Source organism: Numida meleagris, chromosome 1, assembly GCF_002078875.1.
Source record: "Numida meleagris isolate 19003 breed g44 Domestic line chromosome 1, NumMel1.0, whole genome shotgun sequence".
Classification (NCBI taxonomy): Eukaryota; Metazoa; Chordata; class Aves; order Galliformes; family Numididae; genus Numida; species Numida meleagris.
The window spans coordinates 185,516,454-185,542,309 of record NC_034409.1 but is presented as its reverse complement, the minus strand read 5'-3'; the positions used below and the strand labels follow the sequence as shown (position 1 = coordinate 185,542,309).

At 41.6% G+C, this 25,856-nt stretch overlaps 1 protein-coding gene across 4 annotated transcripts in view; it reads left to right on the top strand.

Annotated features, from left to right (window-relative positions):
• The window catches only part of LOC110390764 (N-acetylated-alpha-linked acidic dipeptidase 2-like), a 45,295-nt gene extending 21,243 nt beyond the window's left edge, over window positions 1–24,052 (top strand). For 3 of the 4 annotated variants that reach the window (XM_021382261.1, XM_021382254.1, XM_021382272.1), the window contains 8 exons: window positions 2,368–2,431; window positions 5,145–5,212; window positions 8,778–8,869; window positions 10,293–10,383; window positions 11,047–11,311; window positions 13,912–13,993; window positions 15,041–15,133; window positions 16,283–19,896. In XM_021382261.1, coding sequence (XP_021237936.1) covers window positions 2,368–2,431; window positions 5,145–5,212; window positions 8,778–8,869; window positions 10,293–10,383; window positions 11,047–11,311; window positions 13,912–13,993; window positions 15,041–15,133; window positions 16,283–16,472 — 945 coding nt within the window. In that variant the 3' untranslated portion in view covers window positions 16,473–19,896. Of the gene's footprint in view, window positions 1–2,367; window positions 2,432–5,144; window positions 5,213–8,777; window positions 8,870–10,292; window positions 10,384–11,046; window positions 11,312–13,911; window positions 13,994–15,040; window positions 15,134–16,282; window positions 19,897–23,878 lie in introns of those variants that run through there. The other variant, XM_021382267.1, reaches the window with a different exon arrangement.

The following is a 25,856-nucleotide window of genomic DNA, read 5'->3' as shown; positions in this document are numbered from 1 at the left end:
GATTAGAAGCCTCTAAGCACCACTCATGTCTGAACCTTTATGTTTTTCTATTATTGTTTTCCTGCTTTGTCTCAGTGGTGTGCATTCCTCCTCTTTGACACCAAAATTAGATTTCAGTTTCTCTGGAGACATTCCTCACAGCTTACATTCATTTTCCTGCAGCTGCCAGATCTGTCATCTACTAAATCTTAGGGAAAATTAACCCATTATATTTACTGTCTTCTCTGTAACAAAAAGACTCTGCAACTGTGGCAACTTCTTTTTTTTACATAAACAAATCTTGAAGGAATTTATGCTGCAAATACAGTTTTTCACATATGCATGGCCCCATGCACATACATGATTGCTTTCTTCCTTCATATTCTCCTGCAGAATCTTCCCTAGTGTTTGTTTTAAAGATACCATGTGCATTATGGAGTTATCAATTATCAAGCTAATTTGTATTTCACATGATTTAAAAATAATTAGTTGGTTATAAATTGAATAAATCAAGTATCAATTACTAACCTAATTAGAATATCTATTACAAAGCCAAGATTTAGTAACATACCACTTCATGATTAGAATATCAATTCCAAAAATAATTACTGGTTTCCAAAAAATTAAGCATGTGTGTATAAATATTTAGCATGAAAACAATGCTTAGCTGACTCAAAACAGCTTTGAGTCATTGTTTTTAGAAATGAGTGAGTGTAGAAATGACAGCAATACCCACTTTATCATTGTTAAAATTCAGTTCAATACTGGAACGTGATACCAATAGCCAAACTGGTGAGGCCAAATTTAGAATACTGTGTCCAGTCCTGGGCTCCCCAGTTCAAAAAAGACAGAAATCTCCTAGAAGGAGTCCAGCAGAGGGCCACAGAGATGATGCAAGGCCTGGAGCATCTCCAGCATGAAGAAAGGCTGAGTAACCTGGCTCTGTTCAGCCTGGGGAAAAGAAGACTGAGGGGAGATCTGATTAATGTTTATAAATATCTAAAGGGAGGTTGGAGGCAAATGGATGAGGCCAGGCTCTTCTCATTGGTTTGTAGTGATAAGAGAAGGAGCAATGGCCTAAAACTTGAACATAAGAAGTTCCATACAAACGTGTGGAAGAATTTCCTTATGGTCAGGGTGATGGAGCACTGGAACAGGTTGCCCAGAGAGGTTGTGGAGTCTCCTTCTACGGAGATATTTAAGACCCATCTGGACACCTGCCTGTGCGACCTATTTTAAGGAACCTGCTTTAGCAGGGGGTTGAACTCAGTGATTTCTTGAGGTCCCTTCCAAGCCCTGTAATTCTGCGATTCTGTGAATTCTGGATCACCTCACAGTCTCATTTTATACATTCAGAAAGCAGTTGATGTTTGATTTGTCAGTGTGCTGTAGTTTTTAAGCACTGTGAGTGCAGAGTTAAAATACGTATATGACCTTAATTTGCCCTCTTACAATGCTGTTCAGTAATCACAGAATCACAGAATGGTTGAGGTTTGGAGGGAGGACCTCTGGAGGCTATCGTGTCCAACCTCTTTTGACATCCTCCTGTCAAGTATTTATGGACATTAATGAGATCCCCCTGAGCCTCCTCTTCTCCAGCTGAGCAGTCGCAGATCTCTCTGCCTCTCTTCACAGGAGTGGTGCTCCAGGCCCTTCATCATCTTGGTGGCCCTTCACTGAACTCTCTCCAGTATGTCCATTTCCCTCTTGTACTGGGGGACCAAGAACTGGACAGAGAACTCCAGGTGTGGACTCACCAGCACTAAATAGAGAAAGGATCACCTCTCTTGACCTGCTGGCGATACTTTGCCTAATGCAGACAGAAACACCATAAGACCTCTTAGCAAGAAGTGCACACTGCGGTCTCATGTTCAGTGGGCCCTCAGGCCCATTTCTGCAGAGCTGCTTTCCAGCTGGGTGCTCCCAGCATGTGCCGATGCCTGGGGCTGCCCCTCCCAAGGCTCAGGACTCTACACTTCTCATTGAACTCCACGAGGTTCCTGTCAGTCCCTCTCCAGCCCGTCCAGGTCCCTCTGGATGGCTGCACAGCCCTCTGGTGTGTCAGCCGCTCCCTGCAGTTTCATATCTTCTGCATTAACTTTCCTGTCCCATCTTGCTCCTGTGTGACGCAGCAGGCAGCACCTACGTTTTGTGGGTGGCTTCCAGAACAAATTGAGTCCCAGAAGCAAGAGTGAATTTCGTATGCCCAGATCACTCACCCATCCTCAAACATCACTATAATTAGTAAAGTACATCGTGCTACTTATCCTGACTTGTTTTTCAAAGGTAATGTAGTAAAAAAAAAAAAAGAAAGAAAATAGTATACTTAATATGCTCTTGAGTAAATGTCACTAAATGAAAATAATAATTACACTTTTACAATCCAAGGAAAATGCCAGAGTCCTCCAGGAACGGGCAGTCGCTTACATCAACACAGATTCTTCTATAGAAGGTGTGTCTTATTTTTAAATTCACTTTACCTTACAGTCATCAATTTTAGTAGTTCACTGTGTATTATTAATTGCAACCAGAGCTAGCAAACATAGGTAATGTAATATTCAGTGTAATTGTAGCAAATACAGAATGAAGTGGAGAGAGAGGACAGTTTAATTTCTCATGTTGCTTTCTTGTTACAAATAGTGCCATCCATGAGCTGCAGTCCACATACCTGGATGCCAGAAGGCCTCCTCTGTATTCAGTGTTCTGTGCAAATGAACAGAGCAGACCGAATTTTAAAATCTCTCCTAACTGCTTTAGCAGTTATTATACAATTACAGTTTTGATGTGCAGCAGACTGTACGTGCAGCTCCAGCTCCGTTTATTGTAGAAGTATATCTTGGGCCACTATGATTTTTTACAGTCTCAAGACAATTAGTGTCATAACCTCGGGCTTACATTTTGTAGAGGTGGGAAATCGTTTTGTTGCTTTGGGATGGTGTGCACAACTTTGTTCAGTGCTGTGAGTAGAGAGGCTGTGGAAGGAATTCCTTGCATATCATGCCAGGACTGTCATAGAAAAATAAGCTCTCCGGAGTGATTCACAAAAAAATTGATCCACTATTATTTAATTTACTATGTCCTTCAGATTCTCAGAAGAATCTGGCACACAGGAATGCTGCTTAGAAACTAGATGTGGGAAGTTGGAGCAAGCACAATGACCTAAATCAGAATAGCAAGAACAATATCCTTAAATTATTCTGAGCTTTATTACAGGTCTTCATTTGCTGTTTTCTGTGCTGAAATCATCACAGAATCCTAGAACTGTTTCAGTTGGAAAGGACTCTTAAAGGCCATCCAGTCTAACTCCCCTGCAGTGGACAGGGACACCTACAGCTCCATCAGGTGCTCAGAGCCCTGTTCAGCCTGACCTTGAGTGTCTCCAGGGATGGAGCATCCACCACCTCTCTCTACAGCCTGTGCCAGTGCCTCACCACTCTCATTGTAAAAAACTTCTTCCTCATATCCAATTTAAATCTCCCTTCTTTTTGTTTGAAACCGTTTCCCCTTGTCCTGTCACCACGGACCCTGCTAAAGAGTCTGTCTCCTTCGTTCTTACAGCCCCACTTCAGTTACTGAACAGCCACTCTCAGATCTCCCTGCAGCCTTCTCTTCTCCAGGCTGAACAGCCCCAGCTCTCTCAGCCTGTCCTCAAAGGGGAGGGGTTCCATCAGTAGAGTCCTGTGAAGCTGTTCAGCATCGTAATCTCAGTTCTTTAGGGCCTTTCTTTTCCCATGTTAAACCCAACCATTTTGAGCTTACTCTGTGTGAATAAAATGGATATCAATAGGCACGTTTAAAAGCTCATTTTAGGCCAGTCAGCTGAAAATTCTGTCTGTCACAAAAGGTCTGGAAGGAAAGAAAAGCCAAACTCAGTTTCTAAATGCCCTGTTGGAGATTGGGTGTAAGGACAGTAGAGCTGTTCCTTCAATTATACAGCTTACATGCTGTGGAAAAAGTGGAGCAGAATTTCATACAGATCTCATGGATGAAATAATAGCTTTACAACTGCTTCATATTCTCAGCATGGATTGTAACACGTTTATTTTTTTTCAGTTGATTTGCAGCCAACATGCTGCTGCATTAACTGATTTCTTCCAAATCCTCATTACTCAAATGCGTCTCTTGCGTTATGGATTAAAGAAAGTGTGAAAGTAAAACCGGTGGGAAAGATATGTAATAAGGCAAAAAAGCACCATCATCAGTGGACTGTTTTAAGTACCCTGGGCATCTTTCACTTTCCTTTGAGCATCCCTTGTAGAGCCAAGATATCCATATACTCTGGGAATTAATTTTGAATTAATTTTTTTTATCATCATCTGTTCTCTGCAGTGCTTCTTGTGCCATGTTTTGAACAGCAAATTCTTTCTATTCATTGTCCTTGAGAATCCAAAAGAGGAATAGCACGTCATCCTTTCGAGTATTTTAGTGTCTAATTTCCAGTTCTCAAATATAGACTCTTGCTGGAAAGAATGTTATCGAGTAATTTAAACATTATCTAGAAATGTTTACATGGTGGTGGGGTTTTCTGTAATTGTTAGTCCAACACTTGCGAGTGTGCAAAGGATGACCCAGGTCTAAAGCAGTGACAAAACCTAATAACAGTGTTTTCTGACATTTCATTATGTCGAAACCTTCTCACCCTTCTGGTTGTCCACATCTGAGGGGAGAGGTGTTTGTCCAGCTGCTGCTGGGTGGCTGCAGAAAAGATTGCTTTGCACTCTGGCCCTCCTCAGGAGTGGCAATAGTTTCTTTGCAGTGGGGCTCTTGCTGCTATAACTGACAGCTTCCTTGTGAGATACTTACCCACTTACCACTGCCTTCTGTTTAATACAAGCTTTGGGGAGCACGGGAGTGACAAGGGGTAATGAGTGACAAGTAGCTAATGAAGGATATTTGGGGATATTCTAGAACTATGGGAAAGTTTCATTACATTACTTTGCATATTCTATAACCAACGCATTATTGTTGTGTTTGAGCAGGAGCTTAGAAAATGTGACCAAGTAAACAGTCTGTTTTATGTATATATTCTGAGGCAAGATCTAAATTCTTTGCCTTGGAGTCAAGAAGGAGTTTGTCTAAGAAAAGACTGCATGGTTTAATCCATTAGGAAGATAATGCCAATGGTGTGTGGAGGGAAGATTTCCATGTCTGTGCTTCATTTTCAGGCAACTACACCTTAAGAGTTGACTGCACTCCTCTCCTCTACAAACTGATATATAATCTAACAAAAGAGGTACTGAATCAGAGTGTTTATTGTTCTTGATTTTCTGAGAATGTGCAAGTTTATTGGATAAAATGGGACTATTGAGTAATATTGCTTTTGTCTTATAGCAATGCTGAAAGAATCTTGATCCTACTAAAATCAGTGGCAAAACATTCCCTCAGTGGTACCCAGTCCTGGCTCACAGTTCCTTAGTATTCTTAGCAAGGCTGGAATGTATCATTGACATAAGTGAGATATTGTTTGCAATATATAGTAAAAATAATTGTACATAGAGGTAACTGTATGTACATATATATAAAATTCGGAATATAGATAATTGTATAAATAAATTAATAAATTCAAGATAATGAAACACGTGAGCAAGATCAATTCTCATAAGCATGCAAGGAAATAAACTGTGTTTTACATTCAAGTGCAATCAATTAAAATCTAAAATCGATTTCTTTTCACATTGGCTAGATACCAGATTTTCACAGATCCCCTTGACTCACCTCCATATCTCACTGAACCTCTGAAATACTGTAATAAATATCAGAGGACTGAGTGGGCTTTGTAGTGGGCCAGATGTTTGGATTTGCTTTACTACAAGTGGTCGGATCATGTCTCCTTTGCTTTTTTTTAACTGTCAGCACGAGTTATCACAAGGGTGAAAGAATGTGATCCACTAAGGCATGACATTTCAGTGGCCGTATAAGTTATTGACCTGCTGAGGCACCAGCATGTGCCATTGTCATTATCCTCAGCTCTGGTTTCATCTCAGATAATTGAAGGCATCTCTGTCTGACTTAAGGAGCACAGGCCACATATGGTTGCCCACTCTTGCGTGTACAGAACCCTCTGAAAATCTTTGTCCCATGATATTAAGGGAACCGAGGTGATGTGGTTCAATGTAGAAATGTGCACTGAAACTTCACTTGGTGGGATGACTCCAGCTATGAGTATCCTTTCCCATAGGATGAACTCATTCTGAGTTATTTTCAAATGCAGTACATTTTCTCTTGGCACTGGAAATGGCATCATGTGAATCTGAGGTGGTTTATCTACACTTTTCCCTTGTTTTTCTTTTATTTTCTATATTTAACTTCCTTACCAACTCTTTTTATCTTATTCTTTCTTCAAACATGAGCTGTCACACTTCACACGGGGGCAATCTGTTTCACCTATATTCACCTATAAGAAGTTCTGTGTCCCTGCTGTTGCAGGGACCTGGTCAGAATGATTTACTTTCTGTTTGCAACAACCAATTTACCCACGGGTCTGCTCATTGTGATTTTTAAACAAACTAAAAATATGCTTTAGGCTGAAAATGGTATCTAAGGTCAACTATTCAACTCTTGCTGGCTTATGGTAGGTAACGTCCATTCAAGTGCCATATGAAGTGCTCAAGATGAGCTTTTTTGAGTTTTCCTGTTCAGTGTTATTTCGAATTTAACCGTAGAAGCATAATATAAACAGCAGAATACCTGACAACAATTCCATGCTGTTTCCTCGCTCAACAGCTCCTAGAAGAACATTATATTTGTTCATGTTCTTCATAGCATCATTTGTTAGGGATTGAGTTTATTGTAGAGAGTTGCCGGTGCAACTCTGAAGTCTTGACTATTGCTTGAGCTCCTTGAAGGCACTGCTGGAACATCTTAGATATTTTTTCTTATTACTTTATTATAGACAAAAAAAGACAACTATTTTTTTCTATTGTTTCACAATGCCGAGCTCAGCAACAACATTCTTATTTTCTGCTGTCCTCTGCTTTCTGTACAGTCAAACATCACTTTCTGCTGGTTTCTTTTATCCTATTTTCTCTCTCCAAAGGATTTCATCTACAGTCCATTTTCTCTATATACCCATTTTTTTTCTCTGTTTCAGCAAATAAATTTAAGACATTCTATGCCATAGTCTTCTAGATAATTATTTTTGCTGTCTTTTCTTACTGCTCCACCTGTGACTGCCTCCCATCAGTTTGGAAAATAAAATCGTGGTTCAGTTTTTAAAGTGCCTCAATTTTGTAGTTTTCATTTCCAAACCATCTCTAATTCACCAATGTGGACGTGTCCCAAGTGGCCTCCAGTGACCATATATCCCCGGTTGTGAAACCTTTCTTTCACATTCCTTCACACACCTTCCCTGTAAGATCATTAATAGAAGTTTTTGGGATTTCCCCAAGGAAAAAGATGTTTTGGGGGACTGCAGAAGAGAAGTCAGAGATACCAAGGGCAATTTGTTGAAAGATCACTTCTGCCTAAGCCACCATTTCTGGTGGTGTAGAAACATACATACAGGTACAGTAGAACAGACACAGTAGAACAGTGAGATATCTTTTCCTTTCCTCACCAATTCTAGCATCACAGAATAAAATTTATATAAGGATTCAAACATCTTTATTCTCCTGGGATCTGATTCCAGATTTAAATCTATGTTAGAGTGAATAGTACGTTTGACAAGGTTCTTAGTATTGTATGAAAACGCTGGTCAATGGTTTTGATACAACTAGAGCTGTTAGAGTAACATGTCTGCCAGAGCATGAAGCACTTTTACTTGCCTATGTCAAGAGTTCACTTTGCTCCTATTATGCCATTTCCAGTTTAGCCTTAGAACTTCGCTGAAATGCCCTGAAAATGACAGCAGTCAAATGACTGCTTCACAAAGTTGTTATTTTTTCTGCTAACTGCTGCCATAATTTTAGAGGTCAGAGCTCCTAGGATTTTCAATTTGGAGTCTGTATATTTTTCAATGCCGAATTAAGACTCAACAATGCTGTGCATCTAACCACGCATATTTATGCTTTGCATTTAAAAAAAGAAAAAGGAAAAGAAAAATCCTAATCATAACCAATTTTACATTTGAAGGACAATGATAAATTCAGCCATAGTTATCACAGACAGGTAAGCATAGCTGGAGACCAGGACCGGAGTTTTGATTTATATGTAACTCTGCCATCTTCTTCTAGCAGCTTTGAACAACCAGTTTCCTAGCTTCATAATTTTCCATCATAGATACATAACTCTCTTTTTTTTTTTTTTTTTTAAGGTAAGTATGTCTTGCACAATAGGGCTGCAGTCTTTGTTGTGTTCCACTGACAATACTTCAGACCTTTTTTCTAGCACAATTCCTTTATAAGCTTCCTGTAAGAAACACCAGGCAAATTTCAGGCTCAGCCTGTTGAGAGAACATCTTTGTTTTGTGGAGCAAACTTGTGATGGCTTAGGGCTGTCTTCTCCCCTTGCTCGCTGAGAGGAGAACAGCTGGAGCAGCTCCACAGTACTATCATGTGCACTTGCATACGTGCATACACAGTGCTATAAGAAGTTGGTAAGAAGTCCTAGAATCCTCAAGTATGCTTCTTATTTCTTCCAAAACCAGATAGGTTTAATTTCGTGTCTTTCAGCTTTTATCTTGCTCTATCCTCTGCCTGTGGTTGGCTCCAGGTGCCTGTGAGATGCTATTTAGTTGTATATAACAGTAAGTAGGGTATGTGTGCCTCCTTGCATACAGCAGTGCTGTTGGTGAAGGTCTCTTTTGATACCAATTTGCATTAGAGGTACTTCCAATGAGATTATAATCTATTCCTCTCCAGATTTCAAGCCCTGACGAGGGTTATGAAAATAAATCTCTTTATGACAGTTGGCTTGAGAAAGACCCTGCACCTGACAATAACGGTTATCCCAGGTAAGTAATTTCTCTGTTTTCACTTTCCCAATATTTTCATTGTATCATAGCATGGCTCCCCTTCGGAATTCTTCAAGATGTGCTACTGATGACAGCACTGCAAAAATTGTTTAGTACTGGAAGTCTCTAACAATATCTAAAATAAAATAAAATTTCATGGCCTTTTTTTTGAATGATTGTGACATCGATGTCCAGTCCAAGATAAAACCTCACGCTGTTTGAAGGCATTTTTTTAAACAGAAAAGCATTGGGAAAGCAATGGTGGAAGTGCAGGGTGGGGAAAAAAATCAAAGTATGGTTTAGTTACTCTTCTAGATGAGATAATATAAAAAAAAAATAATATAAAAAAAAGATAATATCAAGATTATTAGGCTAAGCAGGTGCTTTGCTGAAAGAAACTGCCTTAGGGCAGTAATTAAAAAGCTCTCGTGATACTTATTTGTTGTTTATACAATGGATGTAGATGTTATACATTAAAAATCTGTATTTGAAGATATTAAAACCTCAGCACGTTGATGAAGCCTATGACTGGTAAGGCTAAATCTTACATTCTCATAAGGTAAATAGAACTGCCCCCTTGTCTGATTTGACCCAAATGTTTTGCGTGGATGACCCTATCATCTCTCAAGCCTTGGTAACACGTTTTTCTAGATTCATTAAACTCACTTAAGATTTCTTCCTTTTGAAAATCCCTTTTAGCTGATAGAAATGTTCTCTTGCGGAAATACATACAAACGTAAGAAGCTGGGTTATTTTCCTTTTTTTTTTTTTAGCCAAGAAATGCCAGCTGCTCTCCTGTTCTCCTGGCTAGACATTTAACCTTAAAACTTAATATAAAATCTAATAAATATTCAAAAATACTTAGAATACAACGTCTTTACTACTATTATTTTGCTTTTCCTCTGTCTTGCCACACCTACCCAGCAGATGGCAATATTTACTTGTAAGTAACAACTGCTAATCTGTCTTCTGCTGTGGAAGTTATTTGCTAGTCTTTGTACTGTGGAATATGCTAAGTATGTAAGCACATCTGTCTTTACATATATTGCTTCCCAATTCCTTTTAGTTTGGGAATAGACGTTTAATATTTTAAGATTGCAGAGGCTTATCTGATGCAAATCTACAGTTCTTGTGCATGCCACATTCCTTTTTTTCCTAATGGGGTCATACCCAGGGTTGCTACCTTTAAAAGATCCTCGTAGTAATACTGGATACTGGATTAGTGTGCTGGAATAAAATCAGTTAGGGTAATTAACTTGCTGCTCATCCACTCTCTGATCCGACTAGCGTCCCTGGTGTGCCCTTCAGAAGCCTTGACCTCCATTTCTACGAAAATCTGCATTTTGCATATATTACCACCATTTTATAAAATAAGTACTGAATAAGTACTGCCTCTCTGATGTGTTTTGTCTTCTATGTGTAGAATAAACAAACTGGGATCAGGCAGTGATTTTGAAGCTTACTTCCAGCGACTGGGAATTGCATCTGGCAGAGTCCGCTACACCAAGCATAGGGTGAGCCAACAGATTGCTCTGAGGGGCTTGAGAGTGCTGAACAGTCGTCTTTTAAAAGCGCTTATTCACAGTTAATAAAAAAAAGCTTCAATGAACTTTTGGCTCATTTTTGACTCATCAGTACCATTTTAAAATTTAACAAGAAACCTAATGGTGTGGAGAATAAAACGATACTGTAATGTGTACATTTTATAGGCTATCAAGTTCTCAAGAGTGTATTTATAGAATCTGATTGGGAGGGTGGATTTCATTCCACCATACTGTTAGTAGTCCCCTTAATATATACATCCCCCTTGAGTCTGTTCAGGAAGCTATGCAATAATTTATAATATTAAATAATATTCAGAGGGGCCACGGCTGAGTATTTCTGGGATCCCAAACTTCAGACTGATTTCTGAATCAGTGAAGGCCGTGTCTTTACAAGGGAGCTGAAGGCAGGTCTGTGTAGATGGGAAGAAGGAAACCTGCTCCCTTATTCTTGTGTGGCAGTCTGTGGATTTGGGTTGTTTTATTTTCTGAAGATAAACACACACAAAAAAAGGGGAGGATACTAAACTGTATTTTGTAAGAATTAGCTTTTTTGATTTGGAAGCTGTGCAGAATATCATGACAGCAATACAACCTTAACTGCAGTCACTGACAAATGTACTTGCTCTTTTCCAGAAAACAGACAAATTCAGCAATTATCCTGTTTATCACACTGTGTATGAGACCTTTGAGTTAGTGGAAAAATTTTATGACCCCACCTTCGAGAAACAGCTAGCAATTGCCAAGCTGCGAGGCAAACTGGTTTATGAACTTGCCGACTGCCAGGTCATCCCATTCGACTGTAGAGACTATGGAGAGGCCTTAAAAGGATACAGCGACAGAATTTATAAATTGGCCAAGAAACATGAAGAACAGCTGAAAACATACAAAGTGTCATTTGGTGAGTAATAGCCACAGCAGAATTTGCTGAGTGGGTCAGTTAGAGTTATGCAGAGACATGATGTATCTGTCCTCTCTCTGAAACTGAATTCCCTTTCTATTTCCAATCTGCCATCATATTAAGACACTCTGAGATGATCTTTCTGGACCTAACTGGGATTAACGTGTTATTGTTTAGAGATGAGAGAGCTGCAGTAATATTGATTCGTATTATGAGGTGCATTATGACAGTACTGATGAGCAGCCATGAACCACAGTCAAAAGCAGAACAAAGAGACAGTATCGACCTGGTTCTCACCCGTGACCAGATTATTTTCTCTTCTTTAAAAAAAGAAGACAGATTAAATATTTCTGGCAGCTGCCTAAAATTTGAGAGACACGGGTCAAAGGCTTAATGTGACCTTGGGAAACGTGCTTCCCATCTATATCAGTGCCTGGCTGCCACTTTTAGGCAACAGAACCCTTTAATTTCTGCGTAAATGCATTTACTGAGCACGTGAGCACATTGTAATGAGGCACGTAAAATAGAATGGGAGAGGCAGAGTGCTGTGGATCGCAAGCTTGGATAGTTTCCACAGTCATTCTCCTTTCTCTCCCTCTCTCTTCTTTCTTTCTCCTTGCCTTGTTCACCCCTTGTGTTTCTGTACCAAAGAGGATTTTTGGTCATTCCCAACCCACTTGGTATCTGATGGACCTGTGGGTTAGAAGAGAGGAATTAGCTTTAGTGCAGTACTCTTTTGGGTTGTCTGAAACATGTGAACAAGTTCAAATCAAATCCCCACTTAGGGGAAACCTAAGAAAGACATTTACAACTTCCTGTGATGGCCTAGGTGGAAAACTCTTGACCATTTTGAAGTGACGTTGTTTTTTGCCAGGAGGGTACAAAGGAGGCCCTTTGTGATGGCTTGTCCTGGCTGTGAGTTTACATAACAGAAAGATTTATTTCTCAAATTAACTTCCAAATGATGCATATACTTTTGTTTCTATGTCGACTAGGTTCTAGAAGCAATTTTTGGGGCTTTTATTCCCTATCACTTAACTGTCTCCTTAAGAAGTTCACAGACGGGGCACTTTGACCATTTACAAGGCATGTTTTCCAACCTTTTCATTATTTTTCATGTCCCTCCTCTGATGCCTGATCAGTTTTAAAATATTTCTCAAAGAAAACTGTGATTCTTATTTTATGTTTACTCAGTTGCACCAGAGTGCATTACAGTAAAGATGTAGTTTTTACAATACTGTGAAAATCGAAATTCATTTCACCCAACGTTTCTGCAGAGCTGCTTATTGACATCCCTGAATGTCAGAACGCTGTTAATTAAAGCTGAATAAATCACATAATTGTCCTTCAAAACAGTTGATGAAGTTGTTTTTAATTTGCCTTTGTATTACCATTTACACTGTTCCTCTGCAACAATGAATGCTGGAGGCCTTTTCTTCATGAAATATTTACTTGTAATAATAAGCTATCGGGAAATAAGGTCTGCAGGGAAAAAAAAGAAAGTGATAACATTTCTTAAAATAACCAGAATTGGCAGCACGGAGTAGCTCATGAACACGAGCACCAATTCTCTTATATATTTTCAGATGACCTTTCCTTTTTCTCTTAAATCCCCTCCTACTGCTTCTGAAATACAATCTGCTGCCTCGATACAGCCGTGATGTCAGCGGGACAGAGCTCTGTCCTCTGGCAAGCTGATAACTGTTGCCCCGGGGAAGCGCAGTTGTGGACAAGTGCAAATCCTCCCCAGCAAGGTGACTCCACGCCGCAGTCCATAAACAGGTTGCAGGGGCAAAATCTGTGCTTCTAAGTATGTAAGCAAAAGAGAAATATTAATGCAAGAAGAACAAGTAAGTGTGGGCTGGTGATGAATAATTAAGTTTGCTGGAAATAGAAACTGCAGAACAGGTTTCAGTAGGAGTCCTGGGAAAAGAAGGCCTATGCACTTTCTAAAGTAGTGTGATGAATTTATGAGCATAGAAGGGCTGGAGTTGCCCACGGGAGCCTGGATTTAGGTGCTGACCTCATCCATGTTGCTGTACAAAGAGAGGATATTCTGGATTATCTAGAGATTTCTGAAACTTGTAGGCAAAATATGCAAGCTGTGAAACTTCCTTCTGTGTAATGAGTTCTGGTGAGGCCATTTCTGCCCTCAGCACCCGCCTTGTTCTACAAATTTGGCTGCAGAAATTGATTCTTTTCCCCAGGTCTGTATCAGATAGCCCCTTCCATGGGGAAGTCATTGCAGCAGATATTGTCATTAGCAGGAGGTCTGCTGCTTCTGTGGCTCAGCTATGGCACGGGATTGGATGGGCTGCCAGGGGCAAAGCTGGAGAAAGCAACCAAACCTACAGTGTGATGTGTGCAGTCAGGTGTAGCAGCACTGTGGGTGGCACATGGGGCCATGGCCAAGGTCTTTGTGGTGCTGGTAGTGCAGCTCTTCCAAGCCTGCACTGGGGGAAGTCATAAATTCTGGGAGAGACAAGAAAACTAATGCAAGCAGAGCAACCAAACAAATGTAGTTGAGAAACTTGGGCAACTGAAAGGTGCATTGGGCTCTGCAGATCCTCTGAAGTTGTTTAAAATCCTTTCTGTTCCAGATCCTCTTTTTTCCGCTGTGGGGAACTTCTCAGAGGCTGCTGCTGAATTTCACAGGAGGCTTGAGCAAGTGGACAGGAAGGAGTAAGTCTGAAAACATAAGGACATATGTATCTCCATTTTAGTAAAATCCCACCTGTGGTTTTTCCCTTCTTTCTCCCAGGGTGTTCCTGAAGCCTTCCATCAGACTTTGGTTGGGGAAAGTTACAGATGAAGTTTTGTCAGTTTGGGCTTTGCTCCTAGTGCAGCCTGCATTTCTTTCTCTCCTTGGGGTGATATTTATCTTGCTCAGTTTTTAGCTGCCTTAAAGATATAATTACTTGTCCTGATTCCCTTTATATTTCATGGAGTAGAATTAGTATTTTGAAGGGGCAGTTAATCACATCTGCTTTGGGTAGCGAGGGCACTGACTGCACAGGGAGTCTGTCTGATTAGTATGGAGCAGAGCCCTTGAACTCTGAGACAGGCAATATCTGCCAAGATTAATTCTGCTTTCAGTGATGAATATTATCAGCTGTAGAGCTTATAAATATCAGCTTGTCGTTACAATTATTGTAATAAATGGAAAAGCAGATAGCAAAAGAAGTTAAAGTTGGACTGAGCTCTGTATTTAGACACCTATGCTTGAATGCTGTAGGTGACACAAATATTTGTACTTTTAGTACATCTCAACGAGATAGAATGATGCTTGAGATTATATAAGACATCCACATGGTGCCTGGAAACCTAGGGGCCAGCCCTATGGCCTTAAGTTGCACCAGAGGAAGTTTGGGTTGGATATTAGGAAAAATTTCTTCTCAGAAAGAGTGGTGAGGCAGTGGCACAGGCTGCCCAGGGAGGTGGTGGAGTCATCATCCATGGAGAGCTGTTCAAGAACCGTGGAGATGTGGCACTGAGGGATGTGGTTATTGGGCAAGGTGGGGATGGGTTGACGGTTGGACTAGATGGTCTTAGAGGTCTTTTCCAACCTCAGTGGTCTGTGGTACTCCCATGCCCTTTGAGTGCAGTGGCTGGAGGCCACTATTTGCAAAACTTCATCTTCTACCCAAAAAAGAGGAGCAGTATTTGAATGAAAATGAGCAGTCACGTTTCCTTACTGTGTGAAATGTGTCTCGTTTCCATTCTCTGCAGCCCAGTTGCAGTGCGAATCATGAATGATCAGCTGATGTTTATAGAAAGAGCTTTCATTGATCCTCTTGGCTTACCAGGAAGGAAGTTTTACAGGTGAGGCAACAAGTTTCTTAACTTGTCCGAGTTCCTTAAGTCTAAGTTAAGTCCCCTAACTCTTAAGTTTCTTTGCTGTCTAAGCTGATTTTGGAGGTGAATCCCACCCTAAAAAGCCAGGCAGTTTAACTCCTGCACATGCTGTATGTAGGCATTATAGCTCAACAGACAATGTTTTAGGCATAATTCAGCGAGTAGCAGACTTTGTTGATAACCTGCAAGGAGAGCGCCTTGTCTGCATCACCCTAATTCATCTTCCCAGTTCTGGCACTCTATTCCTACTAGCCAGGATACTCTGCGAAGTTTTTAGATAGATAGATAAAGGCCCATGAGCTATATTCTCCAGAGCCCTGTCCATCCCACCTTTGGTTGCTTGCCATTGTCTTTAATCCTTAAGTGGCTTAACTTTATCCTCCTAGGATAAAGCGTTGTTCACACTTTTGAAACACTGAAATGGTTGTTTTCTGCAGCTCAAGTGAATGTAGCTTTCGTGTTTATTTCAGATTGGGAGACATCTTTCACATACTTCAAAAGCACTTTATTACCTTTTATGGACAAAATAAATTTAAAAGTAGTTCTACAACTATTATGTAAAAAAAAAAAATTGTAAGTTAGGATTTTGTCCACTTCGGTTCCCATATAATCACTGCTTCTCTAAAGAATCCATGCCATTCTTAACAATTCTCCCATGGTTTTTCGCATTCCTTTCCCAGATCTCGCAATTATCAATCATTTGCTCATTATTTTTGATAATTCTGTACTTTTTCTCCTCAGCTGTACACCCATTTTTTATTTTATTCCATGTTCTGTACTGTCACGTTAGTTCAACAGAGTTGCTGAGCTCTCATTTTCCGAAGTTCCTTGCGTGGCTTCATTTCTAATCAGGCAAATGCATTGTGTTTTCCCAAGGAGGAGGCTCCCTGTGCTAAATCTGTTCCCTTTCCTATAGAGTTTGTCCTATGGGCTGGTCTGTTCTGCCCTTCTAAAGACAGTTCCAACTAGATTGCCTGTATATTTAGTAAATCCTAGTCTTCTTGTAATTCTTAGTTACTTGTTGTAGTACACATTTTTACAGTTTCCCCAGTGAATGCGCATACCACTCATGACTTTTTTACTTCGTATACCTACACTTTTTTTCTTCCCCCACAGACACGTCATCTTCGCTCCAAGCAGCCACAACAAGTATGCTGGAGAGTCCTTCCCAGGCATCTATGACGCCATGTTTGATATTGAAAGCCAAACCGATCATCACAGAGCCTGGGAAGAAGTTAAGAGGCAGATTTCCATTGCGGCCTTCACTGTGCAGGCAGCAGCGGAGACACTGAAAGAAGTAGCATAGGATGATGGCTTCGAAAAACTCAGTCACGGAGCAAAACGTGAAACTCACTGTAGTCAGGCTACTGCAGTGACCCAGCCTCAGCTAAAAGCCTGCTGTGTCTGAGCTCCCAACCTGACCACATACAGCTGCAGGGCTAGGGTGAGCAGGAGCTCTGTGTGTCAAAGGACTCCTCAGCGAGGAATTACCGCTTCTCTGATAGTGCCAAAAGTGTAACTTAAAGAACAACCCTGTCTGGAAGCAGATCTGGAGGCGGGCAGGTGGGGAGGTGGAAGGGTCAGTTCCCAATCAGAGGCCTCCATCTTCTGGACGCACAATCCGGTTATTGGCACATTGCAGATCTTGTGCATAGCAGTGATCAACAGCACGTTTCGGCCAAAAACAAGTGAAACGGTCCTCAGCTCATACATTTTTTTTTCTAATAATGATGAATATTGTATAATCCAGCCAGGGCATCTCTGTATTTTAGCACCCATTCTTCAGGACTGGTGAGTGCTCCTCATAGAATTATATATCATAGGATGGCTTGGGTTGGAAGGGACCTCAAAGATCATCTAGTTCCAACCCCCTGCCACGGGGGGTTACTGACTTGCTTTCTATTCCTGAAAAAAGAATAAATACTGGTCTTCCAGCTGATCGCCAAAAGGGCCACGAGTCTTTCAAGATAATCAAAGAGCCGCTTTTATGCAGAAATTCAAAAGTGTTTTCTTGGAGGCTTACACAGAGACCCGTGAACAGTGAGGGTCCATCACTCTGACAGTGACTGTGTACCTCCATCCTGCAGTTGCACTTTGGAAAATAGAGGTTGTGTGATAACTGAGAACTGACCTCCCTGCTCCTGTTGATGCCACCAGTCCCGAACCATCGGCTGCTTTTGCTCTTTTTTTTTTTTTCCTAGAAGAGCTCTTTCATACAGAGATGTCTCCTTCCAGTTAAAGGGGGCGGAGGACAGCATTGCCACTGTTGGTGTAGGGCTTGAGTGTACGGGGTAATTCTATCTTCTGATAAGACCTGAGATAGTTTCCCATCAGGAGCTGCATATAGAATAAAAGAACCATAGACTCCTTAGAGTTGGAAGGGACCTTTAAAGGCCATCTTCTCCAACTCCCCTGCAATGAACAGGGACACCACAGCTAGATCAGGTTGCCCAGGGCCTGGTCCACGCTCGCCTTAAAGGTCTCCGGGGACAGGGCATCCACTGCATCTCTGGGCAACCTGTTCCAGTGCCTCACCACCCTCCCTATAAAAGACTTTTTCCTTACATCTGACCTAAATCTACCCTCTCTAAGCCTGAAGCCATTTCCCCTTGTTCTGTCATCACAGACCCTGCTAAAGAGTCTGTCCCCTTCTTTCCTGTAGCTCCCTTATAGATATTGAAAGGCCGAATTGGACAAAACTGTTGAACGAATGAATTGTACAAAACTGTTTAATTTGTTTTAAAAAAAAAAAGATTCTTTGCTTCTAAATGTACTTCTCATCCACTTTCCAACTAATACAATTGCTAGAATTTTATTAAATCGCATTCACGTTTGTGAGAGAGCTGAAAATAACCAGTTTTTTTCTCTTGTATAAGTATGATACAGCTTTTCTCACAACCATAAATTGCTGCAGGTTGTGGGAATGAAATGCTTTCTGTTTTATGGGGAGTAGAACAGATGTGGTGCTAAAATAGAACTGGAAACAGGCAGCGGACATAACAGTTACCATGCTCCAGCAAGAGCTGTTCCCAACCCGAATTCCTTGAATTCAGACAAGGGATCCAGAAATTACAGTAATTCAGTCCCTCAGGAAGCTGGTTTCAGGGGAATACACTACCAAGAAGAATGGTGTCTGGTCCATAACCACTCTGGTCATTGCTCCCTTTTCCTGGGTCTCTCTTCCTCCCTCATAGCTTTACGTTACCCACAGTGGACAGTAACTGAGTGTTCCCCAAGGAGAGGTTCGGATGCTTGGATGATGGAAGAAAAGCCACTGGCGCCTCCTCCTCGTGAACAGCTGTCAGTGATTGCTGCCTAGGACCTATCAGAGGATGTGGCAAAGAGCATCCATAAAAGAACTATCTGATGTAGCATGATTTCTTCATAATTGGCAGAAATCTTTGTAATAAAATAAGCCACCTCTCATTTAGGTGAACAAATGTTTCACCAGTAAACATACACTTTCAGTGCAAGGTTTGGATGCTCTGTGCCATTACCTTGCCGCTGCAAGATAACCTATTACCTCCTGTGGTTTCCATGCACTATCTGAAGCAGTACAAAGAGTGCCCAGCTGGCATCTATTGCTTCCTTCCCTTTCTTGACTTCACTGATAACTACGTATGAATGAGTCATTATGACCTGCTACGTCATGAAAACCGTGAAGCTTAGGTCTCTTCCCCTTCCCCACTGTTATGTTCTAGAGGGACAGCGATAGCCAAACCCTTACTTGTAGATGGCTTGTGCTCACAGATTTCCAGTAATTTAAAACTGGCAGTATTTTAAAATAGCTCTTCGGCCCTGCTTTTCAGCAAATAAGTAAATAAATAGATAAAATAAATACAAATTGAATGACCTCCAAAATCGCCTTGCAGATCTTAAGATTAATAAAAACTGGAGTTGATACAATACCTTTGCGGATGAAGCATTTGGGGGTAAGTGAGACCAGTGCTTCTCTCAACACCTGCGATGCTTTGGTTTAGCAACGCTTCCCAACACAGTCATGCATCAAGAGACTGTTTTTGTGGAGCAGTGAGACTGAGATTTCCCTTTCCGACTATCCTGACAACTGAAATACACTGCCAGTTTGTAATTTCTGGTTCTGTAAGTCTTCTCATTAACAACACTGTTCATCTGTTAGAACAGAGCCTTGAGTTGTCCGTGGTCTGGATCCAGCCAAAGCAATTTGTCAGGTTGCTTCAGCTGATCTCAAACTGCCTTCTCTTACAACGGTGATAAAAGTGAAGCATGCAGTGTAACTCAGTGTGCCTACTCAGGAAAAGGCATTGCAAGAGGAAGATCCTACAGCTGTGAATCAGCCCTTTAAGGAGATGATCACAGTCAGTACTGGTGCTGTATGCGCTGACTTTTGCACCAACCCAATTTGTATAATTCAGTTCTTCTATAGACAACCTGTAACATCTCTGCATGTTTGTAAGTGCCAAGGGAATGTGAACCCTATGGACTGCCCATGATTTTGCTGCAGCAGAGGAGGACCAAGCCCCCCTGGCCAGCAGATTAACATACCTGCTTTGTGCCTTTGCCTTGCTTTAGGAATTTGTGATTGTGAGGTTACTGGGCAAACGCAGTACTCTGCTTTCTCCGCGCAGTGATTGCCATTAACACGCTGCCCTTCAGGGACTGCTGGTGGACTTCTATTCACGTGCACTTCATTGAAACCCCTGGAAACTGATATATCTGTAATTAAAACATTGCTTGTTTTCCTGTTTAAATGAAGATAATGCTTAAAAATGACAGTCGTGGAACTTTTGGAAGTAGTGGTATTGCAGTGATGCCACTGAGAGGGGAAGAGACGCTGCGCAGCATCTGCAAAGAGAAGCATCGCTGTGACCCCACGTTTGGCAAAGGAAGGCAGCAGCAGGATGAGATCCTGGGAGATGCAGGCAGGGTCTGAAAGTCACCGAGGACTTTTCTGCACCTCCTAGGAGACAGGAAACCCCTCCAGGAGGCAGAGCTGGAATCTCCAGGCATCAAAAGCAACTGGAGAGCTGCCCTGAGTGGGGAGGAACAGGGTGTACTCACCATGACCCATTAGCTCCCTCTCTTACTCTAAATTCCTCTGTTTTCAGCCATCAGATTTTAATGCCATACAGTTAAGTGTGCCATTACCAGACCTGAATGAAGGTGGACAGCACGGACCGCACTACAGCACTGAATGCAAAAGTAGAGTACAGAAACCTTGTATCTGCTGCGCTGTTCTGACCCAAACCAAAGTAATGTGCTCCCTGCTGAGAAACACCTGCCATGCAGCTAATATCCCTAGAGAAACCAGTAGGAGCTGAATTTAGCTGCAGTGAGACCAGAGCATTGCCATTACACTCCTGAGACCTAAAGTAACTCCAGTAAAGTGCGCGTGGCTCCTGCTTAACCCTGTAACCCAGCTGTAAGCATACAGTGTGCCAGACCTGAGCTCTGAGTGAAGTGCAGCAGGGACATCACTTACTGGTGGCAATCATTAGGAGAAACATAGAAAGGCTTAGGACCATCCATGCAATGGATTGTTTCTATACTTGCTTGTGCCAGTTATAATCCATGAAGCCAAGGCGGCTCACGTCAGGGTCAAATAGTTTTCCTGATGGATCCGACCTGGGGAGCTTCCTGAACGGAGGAGGACTGGATCTGAGGAACCTCATGCAGGAGGGGCTGGACCTGGTTCAAGTAAACATGGGTTACAGTCTTCCATAAGGGGAAAGAACGGGAGAGGCGATAATGGGGAAAGCATTTCACAGGAGGGCAGGAGATAAGAATAGACTTGCTGTGTTGACATGGCAGCTTCCCCAGATGTGCTTTGCTAGGCTGCTCGCTGACAGAAAGCTGCTGACGCACTCCCGACTCTGCCATCCACATTACCTCCAAACTTGGCAGTATTTTTAGAAGGAGACAAGCCACGGTTGCTGGACGCAGCGACTGTTGTGACAACACGTCCTTAGGTAATCCACATGCAGCAGGACGTCAGCCTGGGAAACACGGTCAGCAGCAAACAGAGCACGGAAAGCTTTCGCTCCCTCTGAGATCACTTTTCCCTTCTGATATTCCTGGAACCGACACCTCCCTGCTGAACAAAGCAGCGCTGCTGCTGTTTCCCCAGCTCTCTGCTTCCCCAGCTGAGCTTCAGTCCTCTGGCACTACCTGCCTGCCCTCAAACACCGCCTGCAGCCCATGGTTCAAAGCTGTCGTGGCACCTGGCCCTGCACAAGTGCAGCCACTGCTGTCACCCATTGCCACAGCTGAGGAATAAAGCTCAAGCATCCTTCCCGTCTTGTTATGGGCAGAAAGAAGCACGCTTTACAATTAAAGCTAAGTTTATTGTTAGTGAAACTGAAATCTTGAATGCCCAATCGAACTATTTTTCATCTCAGTGTATTTATTATAGAAAAAAAAATACCATTAGACACAGATGTTTCAATACCAAACCAGTTAACGTAGTTAAATACACACTTCCTGATCTCTGCCCTTTCCTTGGGGACCTCCAGAAGCCACCTGGACACGGCGCTGGGCACCCTGCTCTGGGTGTCCCTGCTGGAGCAGGGGCGGACCAGGTGGACACAGAGGAGCCTTCCCCTCTCAACCAGTCTGTCATTTCTAGCCACCCGCAGTCTGATAAACGGTTTCCTGTCAGAGGGCTGGATGTTTATATGGGATTCAGAGTGTAACTGCAGAACTGAGCACTTGCTTCTCAGTCAGTACTGCACCCAGCTTTGCACCAAAGAGCAATTATCAGATGATAGAGCAGCCCTGACAAGCCCTCACTCAGTGACAAAATACCAGCTCGCTCATAGCTAGCACTTGCTCTGTAGACAACCACATGTAAAATTTCTCAAATATCTAGAATGTAGGGAGAACAGAAACGACACAGAATCACAGCATTGTTTGAGCTGGAAGGGACCCCTAAAGGTCACCGAGTCCAACTCCCCTGCAGTGAACAGGGACACCTACAGCTCCATCAGGTGCTCAGAGCCCTGTCCAGCCTGACCTTGAGTGTCTCCAGGATGGGGCATCCACCACCTCTCTGGGCAACCTGTGCCAGTGCCTCACTGCCCTCATTGTAAAAAACTTCTTCCCTACATACAGTCTAAATCTCCCTGCAGAAGAATGAGGGCATACAACACTGCCACCATACAAACATTTCCATTTTAGCTAATAACACAACTCCAAAATGAAAAAACTCACGCAAATGGCATGTGCTTTAGCTTAATAACTATATACTCAGTGCCTTGGTACTGACACTCAACCACACTGAAGTGTCTTCCAGTTTTCGTTGGGCAAACCCCAACCACACTGCAGTTTTCAAGCAGTGGATCAATATAATGGTGCAATAAGTATAACTGCGTGTTTTAAAGGAAAATAGCACTGGGAAGAAGTAAAAAGAAATGCTTCTGTGCCTCTGTGCTCACAGAGCAACAAGGTGAACGTTTATGAAGAGAAATTACGAAGCACTGTGATTTCAACGTTCAGTCCTTCAGCTCATTCACAGCGAGAGCTGTTGCTAGACGTTGATCCTCAGTCTTGGTGCATTTTCTACAGAATTTTGTCTCCTCCTACAGACATCTGAAAACCTTGCTCTTAAAAATTACTTTTCAACCATGTTGAATATGCTCCACTTACTTTTTCCACCTTTATCTTCTTTCAGTTGTTAAGTCACAGCTCTTGGCAAGCATAATCATTTCATTTAATTTATAAATTCACTGAAGTAAAAATTCTGTAACAGAAGTGCTGACAGGCTCTGATTTTCAGAGCTAATATCAAAGAGTAATTCTCAACAGAACACTTCTGTTTAGGTTACATTCACGAGTAATCAATCCAAATGTTAACAGCATCCACAAGTGAAGGTAGAAGTCCTGAAGTTTGGGCTCATGTTTATGTATACAGTATTACTTGATTACAAGGAGCTCCCTCAAAAATTAGAAAGTCCCTCAGGGTCTGGAAGTGCAAAGTAGCAAGTGCCTCCAACACACAGACCTGATTTTCAATAAAGGAAGAACAAATTAGGTGAAGCATATTAAGTCAGAAGCGCAGTCAGTTTTACCCTAAGCACTGAATTCTGTAATAGTACTGCAGTATCAATATTTATGTCAAATTTTAAATAAACATTTCAGAGAACAAGGCTTTGGGACCACAGATATTCCTTAGATGGCTGTAAGGTACAGCTCTGCCTCCAGCAAACTTTGAAGGACTTTTGGTTGCAATGCAGCTTTTATTAATATTTAACCAAGAGTGAATTTTTCAAATACTTGCTTTCAGCAAGTTACAAAAATGAAATATTCAAGAGGATGCTTCCTCTCTCCCACAGGAGCACTGGATACAAAAGACCTGCACGCGTTCAGGATAGCCAGAATTGGTCATCATACAGTTGATGGCATTTAATTCATCATTCAAGCTCAAGGAGGAAAGGTTTAGATTGGACGTCAGGGGAAGTTCTTCACATAGAGAGTGGTGAGGTGCTGGCACAGGCTGCCCAGAGAGGCTGTGGATGCTCCATCTTTGGAGGTGTTCAAGGCCAGGTTGGATGGGGCCCTGGGCAACCTGGTCTAGAACCAGATCTGCAGGTTGGTGGCCCTGCCCGTGGCGTGGGGGTTGGAACTTGATGGTCCTTGGGGTCCCTTCCAACCCAAGCCATTCTATGATTCATCAACTGTACGATGACTTGTTGAGTTAAAAACACACTCAAGCATTTCACATACCTCTGCATTACAGGTACCTGCTTCTACAACCCCCTTCCTCTTGGGCTCAAAAGACTGCCTACAAATGCACACTTGACAGCACTCATGGACAACAGTGTCTTCATTTCTGTTCATGCTACTATGAAAATAAAATGGCCAGCAGTCCAACTGAAAAAAGTTGATTTTATGAACATCACTGGACATTTGTGCCCCTTGGCCACTGCACCCCTCACAGCCAGACCAACCTGTGCATAATGCCCACTGCATGTTAACTGCGTTACAAATCCAAAAAGAAGTGCACTCCTACAACAAAGTAAGTAAAAAAATCCAAGTTTAACCAGCATGTAATAAGAATTTTATTGAATAAATTTAGGAAAAAAAAATAAAATGAAGACATGAGATTAATTTCTGCATGAAAATTTTATGAAGGTGCAGAATCAAATAACCATGCAAAAGGACACGTTTTCCACCCTCCCCCAACCGTAATTCAAGACTCTTATTGATGACAAAATTATCAGCGCCTTCAGTGTTCCAGACACGTAACTCATTACTTTAAATAGAATCTCTCTTTCCTGAACAGAGACAAAAAAAAAATAGCAATAGGGAAAAACCATCGATCAACGGGTACAGTATTTAACCAATAATCATGCCATTTTTAAAGAATGCAAGCAAAAAATGCATCGTGACATAGAGTAAGTAGCTGTTTTTTTTCAAGGCAAAATTCTATTCAAAATAGAACTAGTCCCTAATCTACAGAAATGGTGACTTGATAGTGCAAGTGTTCAGATCATCAGATGGAAGATTTTTTTTGTGAAGTTACATCAGTGCCATGTAAAATGTCAGAGCAGCTGAACAGCCCAGTGCTTAACAGTGCTAGCATTAAAGTAAAATACTCCCAAGGAATGTTCTGTTCTAGATACGCAGTGTAGCAGTAGTTAAGAAAATGGGCCTAAACATGAAGGAAAAGATTAGGATTTGTCACAAATTCGTACATACACATGCTGTTTTTCTTATTAAGAATGCATTATGAAGAAAAAGCTCTACATGCGCCTGGACAGTTATATCTGAGACATATAACACTCTGTGTTATAAAAGATATAGTGTGCTGTGGTATGGGTTTAAAGTCTTAGGGATTATAGAATTACAGCCAGACCATTAACCAACTTGTTAAATACAGCACAACTTCCAAGAACATGGAAAAGAGGGAAAATTAAACTGCAAATAACCCAGTATCTATTTGTTTGCACTACTGAATTTCACCATTATTAAACAGGGTAAAGCCTATGTAAGCAAAAAACGCTTAGCTTAGCTTTCCAATCTTGCTTTTGAGAAGTATTATGATTAGTTTAGTATAACACACCTTTTTTTTCCCCCCCCTCATTGGCTAATAAAAATCAGTCAAACCCACGTACTACTGAAGTATCAGCTCTCAGTAGCCACGTAAAGATGTCAGACATCAGTGCGCTGAAGGCTGCTCTGAACAACCTCAATAATCTGCTCAAAGCACTCAAATTCAGCAAGTGAATTCAGCAAGTGTTTGTATCTTGATGATGGTTAAACACAAATGGATGTAAAAAGCTGCAAAAAATGCAGTTAAACAGGAATCTTAGCACAATCCATACTGTCGCTCTATTGTGAACGTCATAGGCCGTGGAGAATTAGGCTGCTATTTGTAAAACCAGGACAGGTGCAATTTAAAAGCATTTATGTCATCAGTGAAGGGAAAAAAATCATTATGCAATTCCTGAAGCATCTGTAGTTCCCTGCTGAGAGGGAAGGAGTGGAAGGAATGAATGAAAATAACTGAAGACCATGTCTGTAGCTTTCTTCCACTCACTACCAAGCTGAGCCAGCTCCCAGCAGAATCTAGCTTCAAAGACACAAGCAAGTTACAGGGTCTCAAAACCTGCAGTGTTAACAGGAGAAAGTCCATTCATTCAGATTTTCATGAATTAAAGGTTAAGTGTACTCAGGTCACGTGAATTACTTAAAAACAGATATTTTTTTTTTCC